The sequence below is a fragment of the Ammospiza nelsoni genome, chromosome 3, assembly GCF_027579445.1.
Source record: "Ammospiza nelsoni isolate bAmmNel1 chromosome 3, bAmmNel1.pri, whole genome shotgun sequence".
In the NCBI taxonomy this organism is placed as follows: domain Eukaryota; kingdom Metazoa; phylum Chordata; class Aves; order Passeriformes; family Passerellidae; genus Ammospiza; species Ammospiza nelsoni.
The window spans coordinates 4767939-4791973 of NC_080635.1; the positions used below are offsets into that span (position 1 = coordinate 4767939).

Consider the following 24035-nt stretch of genomic DNA (forward strand, 5'->3'; position numbering starts at 1 on the left):
AGGTGTCCCTGCCCATGGCAGGGGGCTGGAACTGGGTGAGCTTTGAGGTCCCTTCCAACCCAAACCATTCTGTGATTCTATTAAACAAAGCAAAAAGGATTTTTGGTGCATTGTCTAGTTTGAAATGTAATTTTTGATGGGGTAGCTAGAGGAATCTTCTGTTAAAGAATGCAAGAATCTCCCTGTGATAGCTGGTGGAAAACAGAGATTAAAACAGCAAGGCTAGTCACAGCAGTGCCAGGGGAGGTGGCTTGTTCTTGAACAGGGTATTTGCTTACATGTGAATGTGCAAAGAATGCTCCCAGAGATATAATAATAAATAATATAAATAATCTTGATTCTTGAGTATATAATTATGTGATTTTCATTACTTTTTAAATCACGAGGCACAGTGCTGGCAGCACAATTACTGATATCCTGGGAAATGAAGTTTAGCGACAAATTGTGAACGTCCTATTTCAGAGCCCCTCTGAGCATTCCCTCATTGTGCTTGTGTAATTCCCAGACTGACTCATGTTCTGTTGTGCCCTGAGCAGCTGAGGCTGTGCTGCTGCCAAGGCCCTGACCAGCATTTGTGCTCTGCCCCCAGAACAAGCTGATGAAGCTGCTGCAGAGGCTGCCCAGCGGCGTGGTGAGGCGGCTGCACCGCGAGCGCTACAAGAAGGTGACCTGGTTAACTCCTGTCCCCGAGAGCCACAAGCTCACGGACCAGGACGTGACAGACTTCGTGCAGTGCATCATCCAGCCTGTTCTCCTGGCCATGTTCAGCAAAACTGGAAGCCTGGAGGCTGCCCAAGCCCTGCAGAACCTTGCACTGATGCGTCCTGAGTTAGTAATTCCACCTGTACTTGAGAAGTAAGTTCTGGAGGAGCGTTGCCACATCTGTGTGCCCTTCCCAAGGTGTAAATAGGAAAAGCAGTCATAGTAAATAATAAATGAATTGCTTGCTGTGAATGAATGCCTGCAGTGAGAGAAGCTGCTGATACACCCTCCTGAGCAATCACCTCAGTCAGAATGTGGGAGTAAGAGAGAACTCAAGTTTTTAATTAATTTGATTTGTTTTGTTGTTTGTTTCGTTGGTTTTTGGTTAAACACCTGGCAAGTGGCATAGTTCTGGGAGCTGTTGACAGCTCGTGTGATTTAGGGTAGGCAGTCCTCAGGTGGCTTGCATTTCTGGGAGCATTTTGTATCAGATAGTGGGTGGATCAGTTGAAAAAGCAACTTTGTGTCCTGTATTCATAAGCCACCTGGTGGGTTCCAGATATTGCTATACACTGCTATTGTGTAGCAATAAAGATACATTTTCTATTTCTGTTTGGTTCAGAGCATGTTACAGTTTTAAAATCACTGCCATTGACGACTTTATAATTGCCAGACCATGTGCCCTGGTGAAATACTTGGTTTGTACTATTTCTAATGCCTTGAGGCCTAAAATTTTTTAAGAAAAACAGTGCTCCTTCCTGTTCCACTGAAAGCTTTCCTCCTACCCTCTGTCTGTGTTCCCTGTGCAGTCTTTTGTACTTCAGCCAAATGAGTTTGACTGAAGAGCCCTTCCCGTGTTCCACAGCTCCCTGACTCAGCTGTTTGTAAAAACTTGATAAATCCACTCTTGTGCAAAACATCCCAAGCCCAGCAGTTGCAAGCAGAGCAGCAGGGCTGGGCAGGGCTGCCTTTTCTGTTTTGAGAGCAGACTCAACTTCTCTGTAGTTCAAACCATCCCTGGAATGTTTGCCTTGGCTGCAGTTCCAGATGGTTTGGGTGAGCTGTGCTCTGGGTGACGTAGGGCAGAGCACTGTGACTCCTGTCTGAGCTGGAGGCTGCTGGTAGCAGCAGGAAATGTTGTTATGAAGTTTTGCTTAAAAAGTGTTAAATGTTGGGGAAAAAAAAATAGTTTAAAAATCCCAGTAACTTCCCAGGTTTTGATGAAGAAGTTTGGACTTTGATGTTACATGAAGTAAGAGGTCCCCTCTCTGTTTAGAGGCAGCCAAAGCACGTTTTCATGTTTGTCACAAGGACCTCAGAGCTGGCGTTGCTGCCAAGTCCAAACAGGGAAATCATGGTAGCTTTGGCTGCACTTCTTAATTCCTGTGCTGCAGCTGCTCAGATGGTCTTTAATCCTGAACCAGTGGTGGATAGCACTGATCCAATGCAAGGAGCATTGTAACAAAACAATATTAAATCTTTCAGAAATTGATAAGAAAACAATTTCGGAAACATGACATTTTTTTGTCTTTAATGCAGAAAATGCCACCTGCAGTGCACTTCTATTTTCTTTAAAGGTTTTAGAAACATTACTGTTGCCAGCCTGCCTGCCTCCCATTTTACACAACATATCTTTGTGTTTTCCAGAACATATCCTGCACTTGAGACCCTGACAGAGCCCCATCAGCTCACAGCCACCCTGAGCTGTGTCATTGGGGTGGCTCGGAGCCTGGTGTCCGGGGGGAAGTGGTTCCCTGAGGGTCCCACACACATGCTACCTCTGCTGATGAGAGCCTTGCCTGGGGTGGACCCAAATGACTTCAGCAAGTGCATGGTGAGTGTACAAATACTGCCTTTTTAGAACATAACCAGCCAACTAATATTTTATATAGAAATATTTTCTATTTTTCTGAAAGACGGTAACTGCTGTGTCCAGAATTTATCAGCCTTTTTTTTTCTGCACAATTTTATTCCTAAAAATTTAATATAACAACAGGGCAAATGCAGTTTAATATTATTAACAGGGCAAAGTAGTTGTGATAAACATTGTACTGACTTTTTGGGCTGAACAACAGGATTAAATAGCTGCTCCACAGCTCCTAGCAAATATTCTTAGTCTTTTAAGATCAAAAGGAAGCCCTTTATCACTAGGTTTTCATTATATTAAGTTATAAAAGTCCATGTTTTCAGAAATTCATATTAATTGACTTAAAACAATGTAAATATTGGGGTTTTGTAGCTTTCAGCTTCAGCACAGGATAATAGCTATGTTCCTTAAAAAATTGTGACTGTTTTTACAGTGCTGACTGTTAAGTTTTATGTATGAAATCTGAAATAGCTGTTGAAGTTTTAGGGTGGAAGAATTGAGTTCTGGATTTATTTGGGTTTTTTAGTATCATTTTCTTGAGATCCTAAAGAATGATCCTATACCTTAACTGTAGATTGTAGATACAATAACACTCATCATGCTTGTACCTCTCAACAGATTACATTCCAGTTCATTGCAACATTTTCTACTCTGGTGCCTTTAGTAGATTGTTCATCTGTATTGCAAGAAAGAGATGATCTTTCAGAGGTAAGACTGCTGGGTTGGTATAAAAACAAAGCTGTAGTTTAGTTTTCAATTAAATTTTTGTATGCAAAGATATGAATCCTGTTTGTTTCTATCAGTGGAGCTGGTACCAGTGTGCAAATAGGCTTTAGCAGGGGTTCTTAGTCACAGCTTGTTGTAGAGAATGTTAAATTCAGGCAATTTGATGTTTTTATGTCAAAACTAAATTGCTCAGGGCCCTGTGTGGTGTCATTTAACCTGGAGCTTTCCCTGCCTTGAGGAGGATGTTGGACTCTGTAGTTATTTTAAATAGTGCATTAGATGGCTTTTTCCTTCATTTTCAGGGCTGTTTTCTTCCTAAAGAAACCCCTGCTCCTCTTTAAAGTCCTGTTTCCCTTCCCTGATTGAGATTCTATTGCTCTGCCTCCAGATACTTGTTAATCTCTTCCAGTCAGGAGATAGTAACAGCATTAGACAGGGAGTTTTATCCCCCTTATCACCACACCTTTTGCTGCTGGGACACTTTGCAGCTCAGAGAGCTGCAGGTTGCCCAATTTAAAAGGTGAATTTCATTGCTCCAGATCTGCAGCACTCAAAAACGAAGAGGAGTTTGTTCAGTGAATATTTCATGTAAATCTCTGCCAGGAGAGCAGGTCTGGCAGCACCCTGGCACTCACTGACCTCCTGCTGCAAAGGAGGATCAGTGGTGAGGCCAAAGGTTGTATCCATGGAGGCAGACCTGATTTCACCAAGAGGTTATTTGGATACACATCCAGGCCAGGAAATGGGGACAGGACAGTGTCAGGAACCTGCAATAACTGTTCCATGGAGCACTTGGACATTGGAATAGTTAATATAGAAAATAAACTTTGTTTTCTTCATCAAAGCCAACCTTACGTGTTTCTTTTGTGCTGGAAAATTGTAGGTGGAGAGAGAGTTGTGCTCTGCATCTGCTGAATTTGAGGATTTTGTGCTGCAGTTTATGGATAGGTGAGTGAGCTAAGGATGGGGGAAACTTTGCATGAAGAACTCTATAAAACTTTCCAGTTTCACTTACTAACCCTGCACTTATTTGGTTTATTTGTGTAGGTGTTTTGGACTTATAGAGAGCAGCACATTAGAACAAACCAGAGAGGAGACTGAAACAGAGAAAATGACCCATTTGGAGAGTCTGGTGGAACTGGGTCTCTCTTCTACTTTCAGTACAATCCTTACCCAGTGTTCAAAGGATATCTTTAAGGTATGTAGAACATGGGCTTCATCCCTTTTAGGAAACTTAATTCTGGGTTGACAGCATTCAAATCCTTCCTTCCTTTGTGAATGTGAACTTCCACATTTAACCAAGGAAAGGGCTGAGGGGGCAGCTTGAATTTGTGTCAGTTTGGTTCATGATTTTATCTACATCCCTACAGAGTTCTCCTGCAAACTGATGATAAACACAAAAAGAAATCATTCCAACCATTTATTTTATCCCTACAACAGTTTAGGGTGTAGATTTCTCTGTCTTGATAATGCTGACCCACCCAAGCCCCTGAGTTCCTTTTCTCTCCCCTTCCCTGCCACTTCTTCAGCTGGGCCAAAGAGGCTGTTCAAAGAGCTGTGTGGTTAATGGGATCAGAAAAATTACCTGGATTGAAATAACTCAAAGGAAGAGGGTGGATAATCCAGGTTATTACATGGACAGCTTCTTTCCCATATTTCTTTTAAATAAATATATACTTGGAGATGCCAGGTTTTGTACATTTTGAACATTGGCACTTGGATATGATTTGTGTTTAGAAACTTTTGGTCAATGCAAGTCTTAAGTTAATTCTTCATTGTCATTAAGTATTTAATTTGTATTTTCCCATTTGTCCATTATTAAAGTATTCGTGGGACCCACATTGTATATAGTTGAGCTTGCCTTGCAAGGTGTTGGATGGAAATAATCTGCTTTAAAACTACTTAAATAGTTGCTATTTAATTCCCTATTTACTTGTTAACTGAGGGATGTCTTGGCTTTCCTTCACTGTGACATGTGCAATAAGTTTTCCTGTCATCAGCCTGTGGCTTATTCCTGGAAAACATTTTCTGTGTAGTTTTCCAGAATTACCCTGAACTTACATTAGTCATCAAGAGTTATCCACCTCCTCTCTTCCCAAAGAGAACATTTCAGGCTTTCCACAGAGCTGCTTTCTCTGGCTCTCTATTCTGATTTTTTTTTTTTTCTGTGTGGATTGTGGGTTTTTGGTTTAAAAAAACACAGGGTTGTATGGAGATAGTGCCTTCTTTGTTACATCAAACATTTTGGGATAGCTAATTTGTTTGGGTTTTTTTTTTAAAGCAACCTCCATCTTTTTGTCCTCGTTTTTAGGTTGCCTTGGAGAAGGTTTTTAACTTTGCTGTTTCAAATATATTTGAGACAAGAGTTGCTGGTCGGATGGTTGCCGATATGTGCCGAGCTGCAGTAAAAGTGAGAGAAAATCCTCTTCACTCCCTCTTTAAAAAAGAAAATAGCTAATGCTGCTGATTTTTCCTGTGTAATATCTGTATTTTTTTCATGTCAATACAGGGGACTCTTAATATTATGTCTTGTAAAATTGGCTTGCTGCATGTAGCAGTATTTCAGGAGGTTAATTCGCACAGTATTTGTCTTGCATTTATGTTAAATTTAGGTTTTATTGACTGAGAATCATGCAGTCAGGCTGCCTGTAGGTTGAATTGGAGTTGGGATGCAATCTGGTCTTAGATGTTTATCAGTGTGTGTGCTGAGTTGCTTCAGATATTTTGTTTTAAAATGGATTTTTTGTGATGCTGTTTGCAGTGCCGCCCTGAGGAGTCCTTGAAGCTTTTTGTACCACATTGCTGCAATGTCATAACTCACCTCACAGGCAGTAAGTTTCTAACATTTCCTGTGTTACTGGCTTGCTTTTGGGTTGATTTTTGGTTAAGCATGAAAAGAATGTCTAAAACTTCTGTATGTTTTCCACAAGTTCATTTCAGCAATGGACAAATCCATTGTTCTCTCTAAAAATCCCAAAGTAACAATTGTGTAATTTCAAGGCTAAAATCTGTTTGGCTACAAGACCATGATTCCTTAAAAATGTGGCAGTTTGAAATGTCTCCAGACATTCCTCAATTTCAGGATGGTACATCAGCTTAAGTGACTTCCAGCTGGACATGGGTGCAGTGTGAGTTGGAGGGTTGGGAGTCAGGTTTTGGGATGGAAGCGTCTGGATTCTGATGCAGCTTGCTTGGAAAACCTGGCTGCAGTGTGGTGACAGCAGTGCTTATCCCTTGTTCCTCTAGATGATGATGTGTTACATGATGAAGAACTAGATAAGGAACTGCTCTGGAATCTTCAACTTTTATCAGAGGTATTCCCAAAAATGTTCCTCCCATGCTTGTGTGTCACTGCATCCTGCTTAATCCTGCCCCTAAAAGGAGAAAAATACAAACTTCTGTTAAAACAATGTAAATATTGTGTGAATGGCACTGGAGAGCTTCTGGTTTTTACCTGACTTTGAATGCAACATGAGTAGCTGTTGTTTGAAGCAAATAAACACAGTGTTGTATGTGGGATGAAATTAAAGCAATTATTGAGGGGGAGTGAAAGAACAGGGATCAATGCAGGGAGAAACATAAGAAGCTTTTTGGTAAATAGAAATACTTTAAAGTTAATTTAAGAAAACACAGAAGTATTGCTAGAAAATTCAGCATGGGGTCGAGCAGATGGTGTCACTGAAACTTTTCAGCTGCTGTGGAAGCATCAGTTCAGTGGGAGCTGGAGAATGGAGCCTGGCCCAGCTGGGCTGAGCAGGATGACCCTGATGTTTGCAATGTCTCTCTGTGCCCCCAGATCACTCGAGTGGATGGCAAGAAGCTGCTACTGTACAGGGAGCAGTTTGGGAAGATACTGCAGCGCACCCTACACTTAACCTGTAAGCAGGGTTACATTCTGTCTTGTAACCTACTGCACCATCTTCTTCGTTCTGCTACACTTATCTACCCCACAGAGTACTGCAGTGTGCCAGGTGGCTTTGACAAGCCTCTTTCTGAATACTTTCCTATCAAGGCAAGGATTTTCATTTATTTAGGATTAGAGGATTTGACTTTTTGTTGGTTTGTTTTATTTTAAAAGCGGTCGTACGCTCTATGGTTTTATTTGGAGATTTCTGGATGATGGTAGCAGCAATGGGAAGTGATGCTTTGGGCTTTGAAATAGAGAGCAAATGACAATTGATTTAAAGTATATTGGTAGCAAAAATGAATACTGACTGTTGTTTGAGTAGTTTTATAGTTTTGAGTAGTTTATATGACTTACTGGTGGTTTGTGATGTGTGTTTTTTACCATGATTGCATGATTACTGTAAGTTAATACACAGCAAGGAGATGTGGTGTTTTACAGGTCAGCAGAATGACAAATAATGATTCTACCATGAGCTTGAGATAAAATGAAAGCAAAGGTGTCAATATTAAAAGTTACTGAAACTGTCAGAAGTCATGTGCTGCTCTGCTGTTAAGACTTTGAGGTCAATTCATCAATATTCCAGTTTAAAGGCAGCAATTTTCAACTGACTTGTTTCAATATACAGCTGCATTTTGCTGAAAAGTGTTTTTACATAATTCCCAATTGCAGATAATCTCTTGTTACTGAAAGTTAGTCCAGTTTTGTAACTGATGGGGACATCCATTTGGGCCAGTTAATCATTTAAAAACAAGCAAAAATGTCCTAAATGCCAAGCCCCAAAAACCCCAACAAAACAAACAAATCAACAAACCCCAAAAAAACTGACAATCACACCATCGTTTTAAATTCTTCCTCTGAAACTGAAAAAGTTCACAATGACTTTGTTGTTCTCTATGGGAGTATGAAAAGTCTAAGTTGTACTTAAGAATGTGTCTGAATTTATATCCAGTCAAAGGAATAATTAAGTTATATTTCATTTAGACCAGTGCAGTCCTTTTCCTTTCAGTGCTTTCAGAGATGTGTTATTTTCTAGCTATGTGTAGACATACATAGGACTGGGATTTCTGTTTGATTTTATGGTAATGGTGTTTTTCCTAGACTTGTCAGAATAACTACCTAACTTTATAGCAGCAGTCAGTTCCCATGTGCTTGGGGTTTTTTAATAATATTAAATGCTGTTTTTTTAAAAACACAATTCAAATAGCTTGATTAATAAGAAGAATCTTTATTTGCTGCAGGACTGGGGTAAGCCAGGTGACCTGTGGAACTTGGACATCCAGTGGCACGTTCCTTCATCTGAGGAAATAAACTTTGCTTTTTATTTGCTGGATACATTCCTGCAGCCTGAGCTCACCAGGCTGGAGCTCTATGCACTTGGAGAGCTGGAAATGTCCAGGTAGGATGGAGAAAGGTGCATGTATCCATTCCTGGTAGTTCCTGCCACTCACACAGGCAGTACAAAAAACTGAGAGGGAAATACTATAATGTTGCACTTTGATGTTATTTTAAGATTTCCAAAGCTCCTACTTCAGCTGAGATAGCATCAAAATTTCCTTAAAATAACACAGGAAAGAAGTTGTTCACATTTTGCATTTTAATTTATCTTCAGACTGTAAAATATTCACTCCTAAAGTATACCCTCATCCTCCCCCTGGACTGAAGGAATTGTCTTGGCCTTGGGGTAAGGAACTATTTCATAGGTTTTAGCTGAGATTTAAATAAAATTCTTCAAAGCAGTTTTCACACTAGTTTATCTTACCTGCACAGTTTTGAAATATAAAATCTCCCATATTTTCCAGAAAATGAAGTTAAATATTGGGGTTTGTAAATAAATTAGGTTGTCTCCAAAAAGCCCAGTTTGATTTCTGTAGTGATTCCTCCAGTGTTTAGAACTGATGCAACTAAAGAAAAACCTTCCGTAAAACTTCACCAAAAACATATGGTTTGTCATTTGTGTATTTTCAAGCAATGAACAGATAAGTAACCAGGTTTTCCTTTTTGTTTAAGAGATGATGTGCAGCAGTGTCTTGCCATTGTGCACAACTGCCTGATTGGCTCTGGGAACATTCTGCCTCCTCTCACAGGAGAAAAGGTGGCTCATCTGTAAGTAACATTTATTTTGTATCCCAAACAATTTCAGTGACTATGTTCCTTCATGCTGGGTTTTAGTGCTTTCTTACTGCTGTTGTCACACAACTGCTGCTAGAAGCTTGCTTTTGGGGAACACTCATAGTAAATACCAAGATCCAGAAAATTCAGTTGTCAGGAAAGGACTCCAACTCTCCTGTCCTTCCCAACAACAGGGAGCCATATGTGTTTCAGTGAGTGTGTTCGCAGGTTTGGCAGAGACCAAATTCCTGCCTGATTAATAGAACTGATGAGGTTCTGTTAACTGGAAAATCAAAATTCTGGGTTCAAGGTGTCTTTATGGTGTCCCTGCCTCTGACAAAGTCTGACCCAGAGGGTCAGACCATTAAATGGTTAGTTTAATTAAATTAACCCATTAAATTAACCATGAAATGGTTAATTTATAAACGTGAGAACTAAGACACACTGTTACTAAATCCAGAAGTCAGTGTGCTGCAGCCATGAAATTTAACTTGTTAAAATTAATTAAATGCCAGTGAAATGCACATACCTCATTATTTGTGTTATGTGTAGTAATAATTAATTCATTTTCATGCAGGGTCCCAAGTCTGGTGTCTTTAGAAGAGACAAAGCTGTACACTGGTGTTGAATATGGTGAGTAGATCCCTGTCTGTTCAGGTAGGCGGTAAGTGTTGCTTTGTTTGGTTTGGTTTTTGGGGTGTTTTGGTTTGTTATTTGGGGTTTTTTTTTTTTTTTGTAAAAACAGTGGGTTCTTTTGGAGACCATAATTTTGATTCTTCTCTTCCTAGAAATGGTTTTTATGACCACCACCAGAGTTCTGTGTACACACAGTTTCATTTTCAGCAGTGATACATGAGATACAGATCTGGCTGGGGACGGGAGCTCTGCATTTTCCTCAATTCCTATAGGCTGAATGAACTGCCTGAACTCTAGAAATAAAACTGACTATCAAGGCAGATAAAGAAGGTTGTGTACCATAAAACCCAAGCAGCTGAGATGATAAACTGATGAGAGCCATGCCCTTAGATGTAACAATTGGTTATTTTTATAATAGTTCATACTGCTAGTTCTGAATAGTCTGCTCTGGCTTTCCACAATAAATTTGATTTTTATACTATTGTATGATTAATAGAAAATATTTTGTTTTCTTTTAGATTTATCCAGGGAGAATTACAGAGAAGCAATTGCAAGGGTTACAAGGAAATTGCTGCGTAAGTTTGACCACTCCTGTAACTAAAACCAGCTCTGTCATACTTCAGTATGATTTTATCGATGAGGAAATCGTATTTGTTTACTTTGCCTGTAATTCTGAAAGTTAAGCTTTGCAGAAACAAAATCATTGCTAATTTTTAAAGCTCTTTTCCTGTCTGATTATAAATTTAATTTCTCCCAATTGTAGGTTACATTCTTGATAATTCAGAAGATGATACCAAGTCGTTGTTTCTAATAATAAAGGTATGCTTTACATTTGTAAAAATAAAGCCAGATGATTTGTTTTGCCAAACAATCACTCTTATCCTCTCTTTCTTTCCACAGATTATCAGTGATGTTTTGCAGTTCCAAGGGTCTCACAAGCATGAGTTTGATTCACGATGGAAAAGCTTCAATCTAGTGAAAAAATCAATGGAGAACAGGGTCAGTGACTTGGCTTTGTGAAGCTTTGGTTGCTGGTTTGCAGATCTGATACTGAAATCTCACCCAAAGGATGTCTTTTCTTACAGCTTCGAGGAAAGAAACAGCACATCAGAGCCTTGCTGATCGACAGGGTTATGCTGCAGCATGAGGTAATTCTTCCCCTTCAGTCCCCACTAATTTGCTTGAAAAGCTGCTTTGCATACTTAGCTAAATGTCATCATCACAATATTCCTGTACTGGTGTTTTTATATGTGTGAAATGTAAAAACAATCTGTCCTTTCTTTGTGCTTCCCATGGATTCAGCTGAGAACTCTGACGATGGAAGGCTGTGAATACAAAACTTCCCACCAGGAGATGATCAGGGACCTTCTGTGTTTGTCCACGAGTTCTTATGGGCAGGTGAGGAGCAGCCCCTTTTAAACTGAGTAAACTGAGCCCCTTTTAAATTTATGGAGTATTTTGTTGGTCTCTTCAAGTGATTCTACGTCCTAAATCTGTTGTTCTGGCTGTTTGCTTTTCAAATGTGCTTAAAAACACCTCGTTTCTGGCAACATAGAGAATCTTCTGTAACTTTGTAGCTGTTCTCATGTAAATGCCAGAAACAAGAAGTAGGATTTAATAACCAGGGTGGGGTGTTTACAACCTTTCACAAATAATTTTGTTCTGTGCACAAATACATGATAAAAAATATATGCATAAATAACTGAAATGGACGAGGATGTTACTTTTATCTAGTAATTTTTTTGTTTCAGGTCAGAAGTAAAGCTCAGCAAGCATTCTTCACAGCTCTGGGAACCTACAATTTCTGTTGCAGAGATATCATTCCCTTAGTTCTGGAATTCCTGCGTCCTGATCGGCAAGATGTCACTCAGAAGCAATTTAAAGTACTGCCTCATTAACTTGGTTTTGGGCTGTCTTTTGAAAGTGTTTGGATGAGAATTTTTAATGGGGAAAGTGGGATTCGCTTGTTTATCAGCATGACTGGTATTTTCATGGCTAATAGGCATGACTGGTGGAAGGAATTATTTGCATTAGATCTATTTTCAAGAGAAATACTGCGTTTAAATATGTTCCCTGTGTGCTCAGTTATTACCAAAATGTGACTTAGCACCTATTTTTAAGTTATGGAATGGAAATTGAGAAGCTGTAGTCAAGGTGAAGCAGTTGTGAATCATCTTCTCTAACATAATTGAGAAATCAGGCAGCCAATCTGTGGATAAATTAATTGGCAGGGCTTCCAATCTCATTAAATGAAGAGGACTCTGTCAAATTACTGAAGATTTTGCACTGTGAGGCTGAATGTTTATGGACATTTTCATGATTTGGTAGCTGAGTTTTTATTCTGTGTGGGTGCATGTGTCAATCTCACAGATGAGCTGAGTTTAACCTTCCCAAACCCCTTTTCCCATCCCACAGGGTGCCTTATATTGTCTGCTTGGGAACCACAGCGGGGTCTGCTTGGCCAATCTGCATGACTGGGACTGTATAGCACAGACATGGCCAGCAATTGTCTCTTCTGGGCTTAGCAAAGCCATGTCCTTGGAAAAACCATCCATTGTCAGACTCTTTGATGACCTGGCAGAGAAAATCCATCGGCAGTATGAAACCATTGGGCTGGATTTTGCAGTGAGTGATCAATTCCTTGGTGTTCAGGCTTGTCTCTATGGACAAGGAAATTCTCTGCTGATTCCAAAGCAGAGACATTAAAAGCTTGTAAGTTCAAGTCCCATATCTTTGCACTGTCCATCAACAGGTTCCAGAGAAGTGCATGGAGGTGGCTGTTCTGCTGCAGAAGTCAGGAGAGCCAAATTCAGAGTTCCCAGCTCTGGGATCAGAGGAAATTCAGTTGGGAATTCAGCGACAGAAGGAGAAGAGCGCTGAAGCTCTGAGGTGAGTTCAGCTTCCTTGAACTGCACATTAAATGTCATCATCCAAAGTGGCTAAACTGAAAAACGCAGCCAAACAATCATTGGACATTCTGGATCTTCTCTCTACACTTCTATTTCCTCTTTGCCTCTTCCTTTTTACCTTCACACACCTTTTGTTGAGGAACTTCTCCTCTATGTTTCAATGGATCTCTCAGTACCATATGGTTGGTAACTCACTCTCTTTCTCTCAGGAACTATGAAAATTTGGTCAACATGCTGCTGGACTGTGTGGAACAGAGAAATCTGTAAGTCCCCCCTTTTTGTGCATGAAAGTGGTTTTTCAGGGTGGATTGGAGCTGGTTGCATGGATCAATATCCAGGAGGACAGTTACCATGGTCTTGGACTTATTTGCACTGGGAGTTTGATTTGTTAATATAAGGCATCATCACATCTTGGAGTTCAGCTTTTTCCTTAATTAGTCCGGCCTGTGACTGAGGACTTAAAAAATTTAATAATTTTTTAATTTAAAAAAGCTCTGGTTCTGTCTGTAACACTGACATCAGAATAGATTCTAAATGTTTCCATAGTATTTGTGTTAAAAAACTTGTAAAATAATATCCCTATAGGTATTTTACATCATGTCTTATATTTTCCACCTGTATGCTCCCAGAACACTGGAGGTTTCCCAAAATGAGTTAAGCTCATTGATTAGAACAGTGCCATTAATTTATGTATTTCCATAATCTTAACACATGTAATAATTTCTGAGTAAAACCAGTGCATAAACTTTGGTATTTACACTCTGTTTTGAATATTTGGGGTTTTTTTCAGGCCCTGGAAGTTTGAACACATAAGCATTGGTTTCCTGTCCCTGCTGCTGAGGGATGACAGGATCCTGCCCCCCCGTGCCATCAAATTCTTCGTGCAGTGTCTCAACCACGACGCGATTGTGGTTCGCAAGGTGAGCCCAGGGAAGGATTTCCTCTGGGTCTGCAGCTCTTTGGGCTTTACATCAAATGCTGATGGGGTTTTGCTGGGATAAAACACAAAAACTGAGGTGGAACTCCCTCCTCCCCCTTCCAGCCATGCACGTGTACAAAATTTCTAGTCCAAGAAATGGCAATCTTGGCAGTGCTGTAGCATGACATGTGTAAATCTGTAAACTGTGAAGATGTGGGATGGGCTGAGTCCTTATTTATTTCAGAGTTCTTTTGCAGAATTTCTTTTGCAGATGGCTGCTTTTCCCACCTGCAGTTTGTTATTTGAAGGGAGTCATTAATGTGTTTCATTTGTTCTGTTGCTGCCTCAGTGAGGCTCAAAACAAACCTTCTTTTCCCCAAAAAATTATTAAAACAATATTAAATTCAAATTATTAAACCAAAATTATTAGTGAGAATTTTCTGGCCTGTAAAGTAATTAATATCCTTTATCCCCTGAAATAACCAGGATTCTTTCCTTACGGGTTCACTGCACAATTCAATGTTTTTTTAGGGATGATGAGCCTCATCCTTCTGAGGGAAATGTATGGGATGAATGCCCATTAATGCCCATTTTTTACTTTTCTTTAGGTGGCCATTTCAGCTGTGGCTGGGATTCTTAAGCAGCTTAAGAGACCACACAAGAAAGTGCCCATCTGCCCCTACGAAATAAGTATGTTTTATTTAATATAAGACATATCTTACGTTTATCCCAAAATGTTTTTCAAAGCTTTTCTAGTTAAATTAAACATAAAATCAGGACCTTTTCTTTTCTCTCTGGTTGTTAATGTTTTAAGCCAATAGTTAAATATGATACAGAAGTAGTATAATTGGTAATTTTTCAGTTTGGGTTTTTTTTTTGCTTTTGGGGTTATTTCCTCTCCAAAAACCCTGTGATTTGTGAGAACAATTTCTATGTCTACTTTTTAATTTTTATGCATATTAATTTTGATTTTCCTCTTGGATCAGGTGGGACCCTGAAGCCTTCCAGCATCCAAGCTGGTGACAGAGCTGACAACCAGTGGCTGCACTACGACAGCCAGAGCCTACCAAAGAGCAAGGAAGCCTGGGAATCCTGCTGTTTTGTGGAGAAAACACACTGGGGATATTACACCTGGCCCCAGTGAGTGGCATTAGCATTGAGGTGGAGCTGGGAGAGTCAGCAGGGAAAATTCTGTGGGAAATAAAATCCTGGTTTATTATGATTTTTAATTTTTCTTATAGATATGTATTTAACTTAATTTAACCCCAAAAAAATGCAGTTTATTTTTTTCCTTTGTGCTCCTTGCTTGTTGTACCATTTCTGGCTGGGTTTTGTGTTGGTTGGTCTGGGGATTTTTGTTTATTATTTCTTTTCTACCCATTTCTCTCTATATGAGCTATAGGCACAAATTCCACATGGCTGTTAAACTGCTGCTGTTGAAATGAGATATTGGGAATTAGAAATATGTAGAGTATTCTATCCCTAATAATTCTGAGTTGCTTGTATAGCAAAACCTTTAATAACAAACTTCATTCTGTTGTAAGTTTTCTTCTTTAAATTTCAATCGTTTGGAGTTGTGGATAAGTTCTATTTAATATTGAGAACATAGAAAGCAACATCATGTGCTAGTGTTTTTTTTTTTTTTAATTTCAGCTTTTTATTAATTATCTTTTGTTTTTAATATTCAGAACTATGACAGTTTATGCTCCAGCTGAGCAGCAGCCAAAGCTTGGGCGAACAAGAGATGAGCTGACAGAGGTAAAAGTTGCAAATTTGTGGGTTTTTTTAAATATTAATATTACTCCTCCTTTCTTCTCTTAAGATTAATGTGGAGACCCCCACAAGATGCTTTTAATTGTATTTTTCTAATTCTTATTGTATCAGCATACCGGAAGGAGTTGTTGTTTTAATGTATTGCAGTTTTTCTCTCAGAGATCATGAAATAATTGTATTAATGAGCACTTTCAAATCATGATCAGACTTGAGAACAAAGTCATTAATGACAATGAAAGGACTAATTTTTAGGGGTTGTGGTAATTCCCTATAAAATGAAAGGGGAAGTGGATAAGCAAGACATTTCTTTCCTTGAGAATGCAAATGAAACATGGCACTTGTAAAGACTGGGGTATCACTGTGACAAGCAAACACCTCAAAGCTAATCCTTTTTTTTTTTCCCATTACAGGAAGAACAAATTATATATGATCACTTTTCTGATCCCAAGTTTGTTGAGCAGTTAATAAAATTTTTGTCTTTAGAAGACAGAAAGGGAAAGGACAAATTTAATCCTCGCAGATTTTGCCTCTTCAAGGTAAGGAGAGTTCAATCACTAAATTGCTCTCATTTTGTAGACAATTCCCAGAGCATGGAAAAGCCAAAGACTTCTGGGCTCATACTGTTGCAAAACATTGATTTTTAAAGCTGCTCTGGGTAATTCTATTAATCCTCTCTTCTGATTAACTACTTAGGGAAACATATTTAGAGTATTGTAATGGTCTGAAGGACACTGGTGTATAATGCTCTTAAAAAAAGCAAAGTAATTTCACTTTCTCCACTTTCAAACTCAAATGTTTGACAATTCTGTGATGTTCTTGGGAAGACAGTGTTTTAGATAGTTCCTAAAGACCCTTTCCCCTCTTGTTTTCCAGGGCCTTTTCAGAAACTTTGATGATGCCTTTTTGCCAGTTCTTCAGCCCCACTTGGAGCAACTGGTCACAGACTCCCACGAAAGCACCCAGAGATGTCTGGCTGAAATCATAGCTGGCCTCATTAGAGGTTCTAAACACTGGACCTTTGAGAAGGTGCTGGAGCAGTATTTTTGAGTCATTCTTGGAAGTTAAATAGTAGTTTTGAATAATTAGCTCAATTAGAAGTTGAGGTCTTGATTCACAATCTCGGAGCACAATTCATTGCTTGGTTTGGTGCCTGTTCTTGCCAGGTGTTGGGAAAATGCTCCAGTATTAAAACTAGGAGTAGTTTGGTTTTAAGGAGATGGCAAAGCTGATGTGGTTTGTAATTCCAAATAGGAATAAGTGATTATGTACTCCTTGGACTGCTAAATATTTATTTAATTCAGGCCTAGCTGTCTGTGTCAAAAAATAATCCTGGGAGAATCAGTACAAAAATAAAGACATTTTAATATCTGGACTGGGTAAAATCTTATAAAAGTAAAATAGTAAAAAATAGTACAAATAGTAAAATCTTTTCTCTTGTGTGTTTGCTGGGCAGGTGGAAAAACTTTGGAACCTTCTGTGTCCATTGCTTCGAACAGCTTTATCCAACATCACAGTGGAAACATACAATGACTGGGGCACCTGCATTGCCACCTCCTGTGTAAGTATCCCATTTTTTGTCTTCTAAAGCTGGATCCACTGTGGATTAACATTCCTGCAGTGAGCTGGGAGCTGTGGTGCTGGGCAGCAGGGTCAGTGATAGGTCACAAATATCTTGGGCCAATAATTCTTTCACATCACTCAGCAGAACTCAGTGTAGCTTGTCAACCCGAACCCTAATCAGCAAAATTCAGGCATGATATCTCAAAAATGAAGCTAAAATTGCTTCTATTCTGATTGTATTTACCAATTAATTAAAACTGTGTATAGTTTTATTGGGTTTTTCTTCTGTTGAGGTTCATTGTGAAAACATCCTGAATATTGCCCTTATTTAATAAATAAATCCAGGGGATGCAAAAAAAAATCTCTGTCAACACTTTCCTTGTTTATACCTTATTTTATACATTATTTACATTTTCAACCCCCCTCATTTACTTACATCTCTGTTACCTGCTCTTTTCCAGGAGAGCAGAGATCCTAGGAAACTGCACTGGTTGTTTGAATTGCTGTTGGAATCTCCACTGAGTGGTGAAGGAGGATCATTTGTAGATGCCTGGTAAAATGAATTTGTACTGTTTTATTGTGGCTCAATAGAGTAGGAAATGCAGCCTAGATAAGCTGGATTGAGAGGATGCTGTGCCAGCTGCCCTGTAGGGGAGGGGAACAAAGGCAATGCTCTCCAATCAGCTTTCCCCACACAATGGCAGATTCTTCATGATAATATTTTTAATATAACTCAATTAAGAGAATGGGAAGGTTTGAGGCTGGCAGAGCAGAAGTTCTGTTGTTTCAGAGGGCAATTTTTACCCATCTTTGCTCATTGAAGGACACTCTGGTGCACTGACAGACTTGTGCACATTCCCAAACAAAGCCTGGAGGGGACTGGGGAAGGAGGAATGTTCTGTGTGATTAAAAATGAGCTGCTCTCATTCCCAGCCGCCTTTATGTGCTGCAAGGGGGCCTTGCCCAGCAGGAGTGGAGAGTGCCAGAGCTGCTGCACAGGCTGCTCAAGTACCTGGAGCCCAAACTCACCCAGGTCTACAAGAACGTCCGAGAGAGAATAGGAAGGTCAGTGTTGTCTGCTGCAGTTCTTGTTGGGTTTTAAATCTTCATTTTATTTGGGTACTCAGGTAGTTAAATAATTAACCTGAAAAGCATTAATGCTACTGTAACAAAAATCAGATATATTATTAAGAGACTTGCTTCAGAAATTCCAGATGACTTCTCTATATTTGTCTTTCCATAGAATGTTCATCTTTTCATTTGTCTATTCATAGAATGTTTTGGATTGGAAGGGACCTTAAAGTTCCTCCAGTCCCATCCCTTGCCATGGACAGGGACATTTTCCACTATCCCAGGTTGCTCCAAGCCCCATCCATCCTGGCCTTGGACACTTCCAGGGATCCAGGGGCAGCCACAGCTTCTCTGGGCAAGCTGTGCCACAGCCTCACTAATTTCTTGTCTGTGTTTATGTTTGGCATCTCTAAAGCTCTTAGAAGAGACATTTGGTTGTAAATAACTTTGAATTGAAGATGAGAGGAAATTTTCTCTAAGTATTAACCTCAAAGGTCACCCAATTGATCTTGGATCATTTGGAGTTCACAGGTCACTGTTCTCTGGACAAGAGTCGTGCTCACTGTGTGTTCCTGCTGGCTTTGTTTGTTTTTTTAGTGTGTTGACCTACATATTCATGATAGATGTTTCCTTGCCAAACACTGCTGCAACTAAATCTCCTCGTGTCCATGAATTTACTACCCGGATACTTGAAAACCTCAGACCCCTCATGGAAGCAGATGAAGAAATCCAGAATCATGTTATGGAAGAGAATGGAGTCGGCGAACAAGACGAGCGAACTCAGGGCATTAAACTCTTGAAAACCAGTGAGTTAAGGAGCTCAAGGAATGGGGGATGTTTTAGCACATGGTGATTGAGGTCTGCAGATTGTGTAGCAGAATTGTTCATATTTCTCTTCTTGATCAGTGATAATTTCTCTTTATTCAAACAGTTCTGAAGTGGTTGATGGCGAGTGCAGGACGTTCTTTCTCTACGGCCGTCACAGAGCAACTCCAGCTGCTACCTTTGTTTTTCAAGGTACATCCTTTAGTTTCTCCTTTATTGGTTATGTTTGATTAAAGAAGGATTGTATAAATAAAATGAAGTTATTTTATTTCTAATATATTTATAATATTCCAAGGCCAAGTTACATGTGGCATTGAACAACCAGCTCTAGTGGAAGGTACCTCTGCACATGGCAGGGGAGGGAAACTGGATCACCCTTCCAACCCAAACCATCCCATGATTCTCTAAGGGACCTTGAGCTATTTTCTTTTGTTTCCTGACTACACAATTCTTTCTAAGCAGCTCCTCTTGTTCCTCTGATTCTTGTATTCTTTGAATCTGTGTCATCCAGTCTTACCTCTCTGAAATAATCCATGCTTGTGTGCCCAAAGTGCACAAACATCAATAAATTACCTCACAGTAATGTATGTGACCATAAAATAAAGGTCTATTGAAGTGAAAGTGACCTTTGTAAAGCTTTCTCTCAGTTTTGGACCTGGATCTAAAATATGAACTTAATTGGGTTTGATACCAAGAGAATAGCAGTGGGGAACCAGCATCTCACCAGGATATCTTGATCATTTACTGTGAATATTGATTGTAATATTGATTGTTTTTCCCAGCTAACCTAATCCTTCAGCATTATATTGAATGTATTTTTCCTAGACAACTCTCCTTTCATGAGATAACCCTTGTTTTGAGAATTTTGCTGTCTCCAGTGCCTATTTACTAACAGGGCTTTATTCCCTCCCTGCTCTGATTTAGATTGCACCTGTGGAGAACGACAACAGCTATGATGAGCTCAAAAGAGATGCTAAGATGTGTTTGTCCTTGATGTCTCAGGGTTTGCTGTATCCTCAGCAAGTGCCTTTGGTACTTCAGGTGCTAAAACAAGTGAGTGTGGTCTAAACACCTTAAAGCTTCTTCTCATCTTGTGCATCCTCTGCTTTTTATTTAAGAGTATACAATACTCTTAAATCAAATACTGATTTAAGCAAGTCAAATACTGATTTAGATCTGAAAGATTTTATTTAAAGTGTTTTAAAACACTTAGTAAGTGTGTCTTGTTTAACATTTAAGTCACTTACTTTTGATAACAAATAGAACAGAATTTTGATATATTAACATTTGATTCAGTAGTGGATCACTTTAAATCTCCTCATGAGCATAACAATTTAAAATCCAGTTTCAGAATGAGTCTTCAGCTAAAGAACTGTCCTTGAATCTGATTTTTTTAGGGTTTTACAATATATTTCTGTTTAACAATCTGCTTTGGAAGTGAAGCCTGTGAAAATTATTCCCTAAATAATAACTGCCTACTTTAGAGATAAAAGGTCAATGAAACAAAATTACCTGAATAAGGAAATTCTTTGCAACTTCTCCCAGAAGCTTTTTTCTTAAATATTGTTCACTTTCCATCAGAGGCCTGCTTTCTTTGACATTTTTGCCTTCTCACCCTGATTTATTCACTGCAGACAGCAGAAAGCAATTCTTGGCATGCCAGATACACCATCCTAACCTACCTCCAGACCATGGTGTTCTACAATCTCTTCATCTTCCTCAACAACAGCGAGGCAGTCAATGACATCAGGTGGCTGGTGATAAAACTCCTGGAAGATGAACAGCTCGAGGCAAGTGATCCCTTCTGTGCACTGCTTTCACACCACTGTTTCTTGCCTTTGTCAAAGTTTTATGGAAAAGCTGACATGTGAATTAATTCAGGAGGTGTTTCTAGCTCAGCATTCTTCCTGCTTTGAAAATTAGCTTTATGGGATTTGTTTCTTTCATATTCTTTCCAGGGAAACAGTTGATAATAAAATATTCCATTATGATTTTTAAAAGTTCCACTGCTTCCACTTTTCCACAGAATGGTGCATTGCTTGGAGCTTGGTTTCAGTGCATGAAATAGGGATATTATTAATTCCACTATAAATGTGTGTTGGTAGAAAATTCCACATCCAAGGTGAAATCCCTTCCTGTGTGAAAAGTGTGTAAAACCACTATTTATCACTCTGTAGGTCTGCCTCACATATAATCATACTATATTAATGACAATTATATTAATACTCTTTAGATTTCCATCAAGAACTACCTGGAGCTGAGGAGCTTGCATTAAATCATGTGAATTTAAGTCATGTTTAAGCAAAGTGAAGAATCTTTAGTGTTAACCTCCTGCCTGGCCTATCTCCCCTGCACCATCATTTTCCCTGGTGTTTCTGCAGTTGCTAAATATCAATGAAATCCTACTTTTGGATGCTTTACTCCTTCTAGAAGAAAGATTCTGCATCACCTTGTAATCCTACAGAAGTTGTTTGTCAGAACACTTACCTCATAATCTCACACCATTTTGAAAAATACCTTTTATTCACTTGAATGTAATTTACCGAGTTACTTTAAATGTACCAAATTATCTCTCTGCACAGCAGAGGTGCAAATCCAAAAGCCTACCTGTGTTCATAACCACTCTGGATCATGCTGTTGCCATGGAAGCTTTCACTTTTCTCTGAAAAGTAATCTTGTTCTTTCTTGGTAATAACTGACAAGATACAGTATCCTGCTGAGTAATTCCTGTGTAGTTTTTGGATGCTGGATTTTTAAGATGAGAATCGTTAGCTTTGACTAGGATGTCATGTATTTGCAATGTAGAATTGAGCTTTTGGTTCTTGGATTTTAAGATACTTTTTTTGCATATTTTGATAGCAAGGGCCAGAGCTGATGATGATTGTTTTAATATGCACAGCACTCAATGTCTTGATAAGCGTTTTTCATATTGCACTGCAGTGTTACAGGAATGAGAGTATTTTTTCTCTGTATTTTCTCTCTCCTTGCAACTTCTACAGTTGGTTTGGCTCATGCTGAGTGGTTTTGTTGTGATATGGCTGCACTTTTATAGACAGTGATCAGTCCTTTCTGACCAAAAAAACCCCACAGGTGATGGAGAGATTCCGCTTGTTTTTATTTTTTGTATTTCATCATGAGTGTGATCATTTATAAATTACTTAGTGCCAGAGGTGGTGAGTGATCAGCCTTTGCTTCCAGGTGCTCCTCACAGCAAAGTGTTCCTTCTGGCTGGGTGATTAATTTAGAAGTAAAAGTGGTTGTAGTACAGGGAGTAGGGATGTAAATGAGCCCAGCTCTCCTGAGAGCTCGCTCACTTCCCAGCCGAGCTGCTTTGTGTCTGGCTCTTGTATTAGCACATCTTGTCTCATTTAATAGCTCAGCTCTTCAGGGACTCACAATCTGCTGATAAACAGCACTGCCAGCCTCTCACCTCATCCTTCCTCCTTCACTGGCAGCAAAGTAGATCACGTTAGAATAGTGCCTGGTAGAAATTTAAATGGAATGGGTCAGAATCTCAAGAGCTGGTTTGAACTTCCTCTGTTTAATTATGGCAGCTCGTGCAGCTGTACTTATGGCTTTGTGAGGCTCAGAACATCATGTTCAAGGATGTAATTTATTATTATAATCTGCTCATTGGATTCAGAGCAGGTGTTTGTGCTCCACAGAGACAAGTGATCTGTTTGCAGTTACCTGTGACAGAATGTACCTATCAAAAAATCTGGTGGCAGCATCTCAACCAGTTGATTTGGTTTGCAGGTTTGTAAATGTTGGGAGGCTTTTGTCAGAATGTAATTATGGAAAGTGGGAGTGAGTTTTGGAGGGACTCCCAATTTAAATACAATTTTACACATCTATAACTTCCTGGCTTTGGGAGATTTGAGGAGATGAGAGAAATTAGTAATACTGATGGGTTAGTCACTTGTTTTTAAAAGCAAGGATGAGTTGTCTCTACTTGGAATTCACTAACAAGGTGCTGTGGTTTGTTTAAAAAGAATAGAAAAGGAGATCTGTGTTTTGAATGGCTTGGCAATTAGATGAAAGCTAAGTTTAATCTTGTTTTTTGGTGCTTCTGTGTTACCCTTAAGAATGTTTTTCCAGCCTGGGTTTCTGGTTATTCATGTGGTGCAGAGGTCTGGTACTTGAGACAAGGAAGTCTCATGCTGGAGCATTACAGAACTGAGTTGTTGATAGTAAAGTTTGTTTTGTTGCTTATTAATCCAGCATCTCTTGTGTCTTTCAAAGAATACTTGTGCTATGGATAGAACAGATTCAGCGGAGTCTCTGGAACATTCCTCCTGCCTTTTCTTGGAAAAGCTCTTCTGCTTTTGTGAAGAACTAAATGCTTTTGAATAAAGCCCACTTTAAAACTGATGTCAATGCAGAGCCTGTTAGGAATTTTGTGAAGCAGGTTGATTATTTGGTCTTGGTCAATGTTTGTTTATAAACTTTCTAAAGCTCTTCTGTTGACAATGGAGTTAAATTACATTATTTCCTTGAGTAGCAGCTCACTTTATAGCAGATTCTGTGACAGTAGTTCTGTATTACAGCCAAGCATGTTGATTAATTTTAAAGAGCCACCTAATAAACTACTAATAGCAGGATAATACTTTAAAGACTTTTGCTGAGCAAGATTTGCTCACTTGGGTTAGTGGGGTGTGCTTGAAAGGGCAGTAATGGCACAAATAAATAAACATGAATGAATGAGTTGTGTTGTGTCCCAGGTGAGGGAGATGGCAGCCACCACGCTCAGCGGGCTCCTGCAGTGCAACTTCCTCACCATGGACGCGCCCATGCAGACTCACTTCGAGCAGCTCTGCAAGATGAGGCTCCCCAAGAAAAGGAAGAGGGACCTGGCCTCAGTGGGGGACACAATTCCTTCAGGGGGTAAGAAAGCAGCTCAGGAGGAAAATCAGTGGTTTGGGTAGCATAGACTGCCACAGAATTTGATTTGCAATGTTAATGGTAAGAATACACAGCAAAGGCAAATATTTTCATTATGTATTCCTATGTTAAATTAACTTCTTACTCTTT

The 24035-nt window shown here is 39.4% G+C and overlaps 1 protein-coding gene across 1 annotated transcript in view; it reads left to right on the plus strand.

Moving 5' to 3' along the window:
• PSME4 (proteasome activator subunit 4) overlaps window positions 1-24035 on the plus strand; it is a 43814-nt gene that overhangs the window by 15930 nt on the left and 3849 nt on the right. Inside the window, exons 10-44 of the mRNA XM_059467767.1 lie at window positions 590-855; window positions 2350-2536; window positions 3188-3277; window positions 4179-4243; window positions 4343-4493; window positions 5607-5705; window positions 6057-6126; window positions 6542-6609; window positions 7092-7307; window positions 8441-8598; window positions 9210-9305; window positions 9889-9944; window positions 10466-10522; window positions 10711-10766; window positions 10848-10946; window positions 11033-11095; window positions 11250-11345; window positions 11699-11830; window positions 12363-12572; window positions 12700-12836; window positions 13066-13119; window positions 13647-13776; window positions 14384-14465; window positions 14762-14915; window positions 15464-15533; window positions 15959-16084; window positions 16422-16574; window positions 17002-17106; window positions 17570-17661; window positions 18042-18173; window positions 18777-18985; window positions 19111-19196; window positions 19929-20057; window positions 20639-20794; window positions 23726-23888. Of these exons, the coding sequence (XP_059323750.1) occupies window positions 590-855; window positions 2350-2536; window positions 3188-3277; window positions 4179-4243; window positions 4343-4493; window positions 5607-5705; window positions 6057-6126; window positions 6542-6609; window positions 7092-7307; window positions 8441-8598; window positions 9210-9305; window positions 9889-9944; window positions 10466-10522; window positions 10711-10766; window positions 10848-10946; window positions 11033-11095; window positions 11250-11345; window positions 11699-11830; window positions 12363-12572; window positions 12700-12836; window positions 13066-13119; window positions 13647-13776; window positions 14384-14465; window positions 14762-14915; window positions 15464-15533; window positions 15959-16084; window positions 16422-16574; window positions 17002-17106; window positions 17570-17661; window positions 18042-18173; window positions 18777-18985; window positions 19111-19196; window positions 19929-20057; window positions 20639-20794; window positions 23726-23888 (4213 nt within the window). The remainder of the gene's footprint in view (window positions 1-589; window positions 856-2349; window positions 2537-3187; window positions 3278-4178; window positions 4244-4342; window positions 4494-5606; window positions 5706-6056; window positions 6127-6541; window positions 6610-7091; window positions 7308-8440; window positions 8599-9209; window positions 9306-9888; window positions 9945-10465; window positions 10523-10710; window positions 10767-10847; window positions 10947-11032; window positions 11096-11249; window positions 11346-11698; window positions 11831-12362; window positions 12573-12699; window positions 12837-13065; window positions 13120-13646; window positions 13777-14383; window positions 14466-14761; window positions 14916-15463; window positions 15534-15958; window positions 16085-16421; window positions 16575-17001; window positions 17107-17569; window positions 17662-18041; window positions 18174-18776; window positions 18986-19110; window positions 19197-19928; window positions 20058-20638; window positions 20795-23725; window positions 23889-24035) is intronic.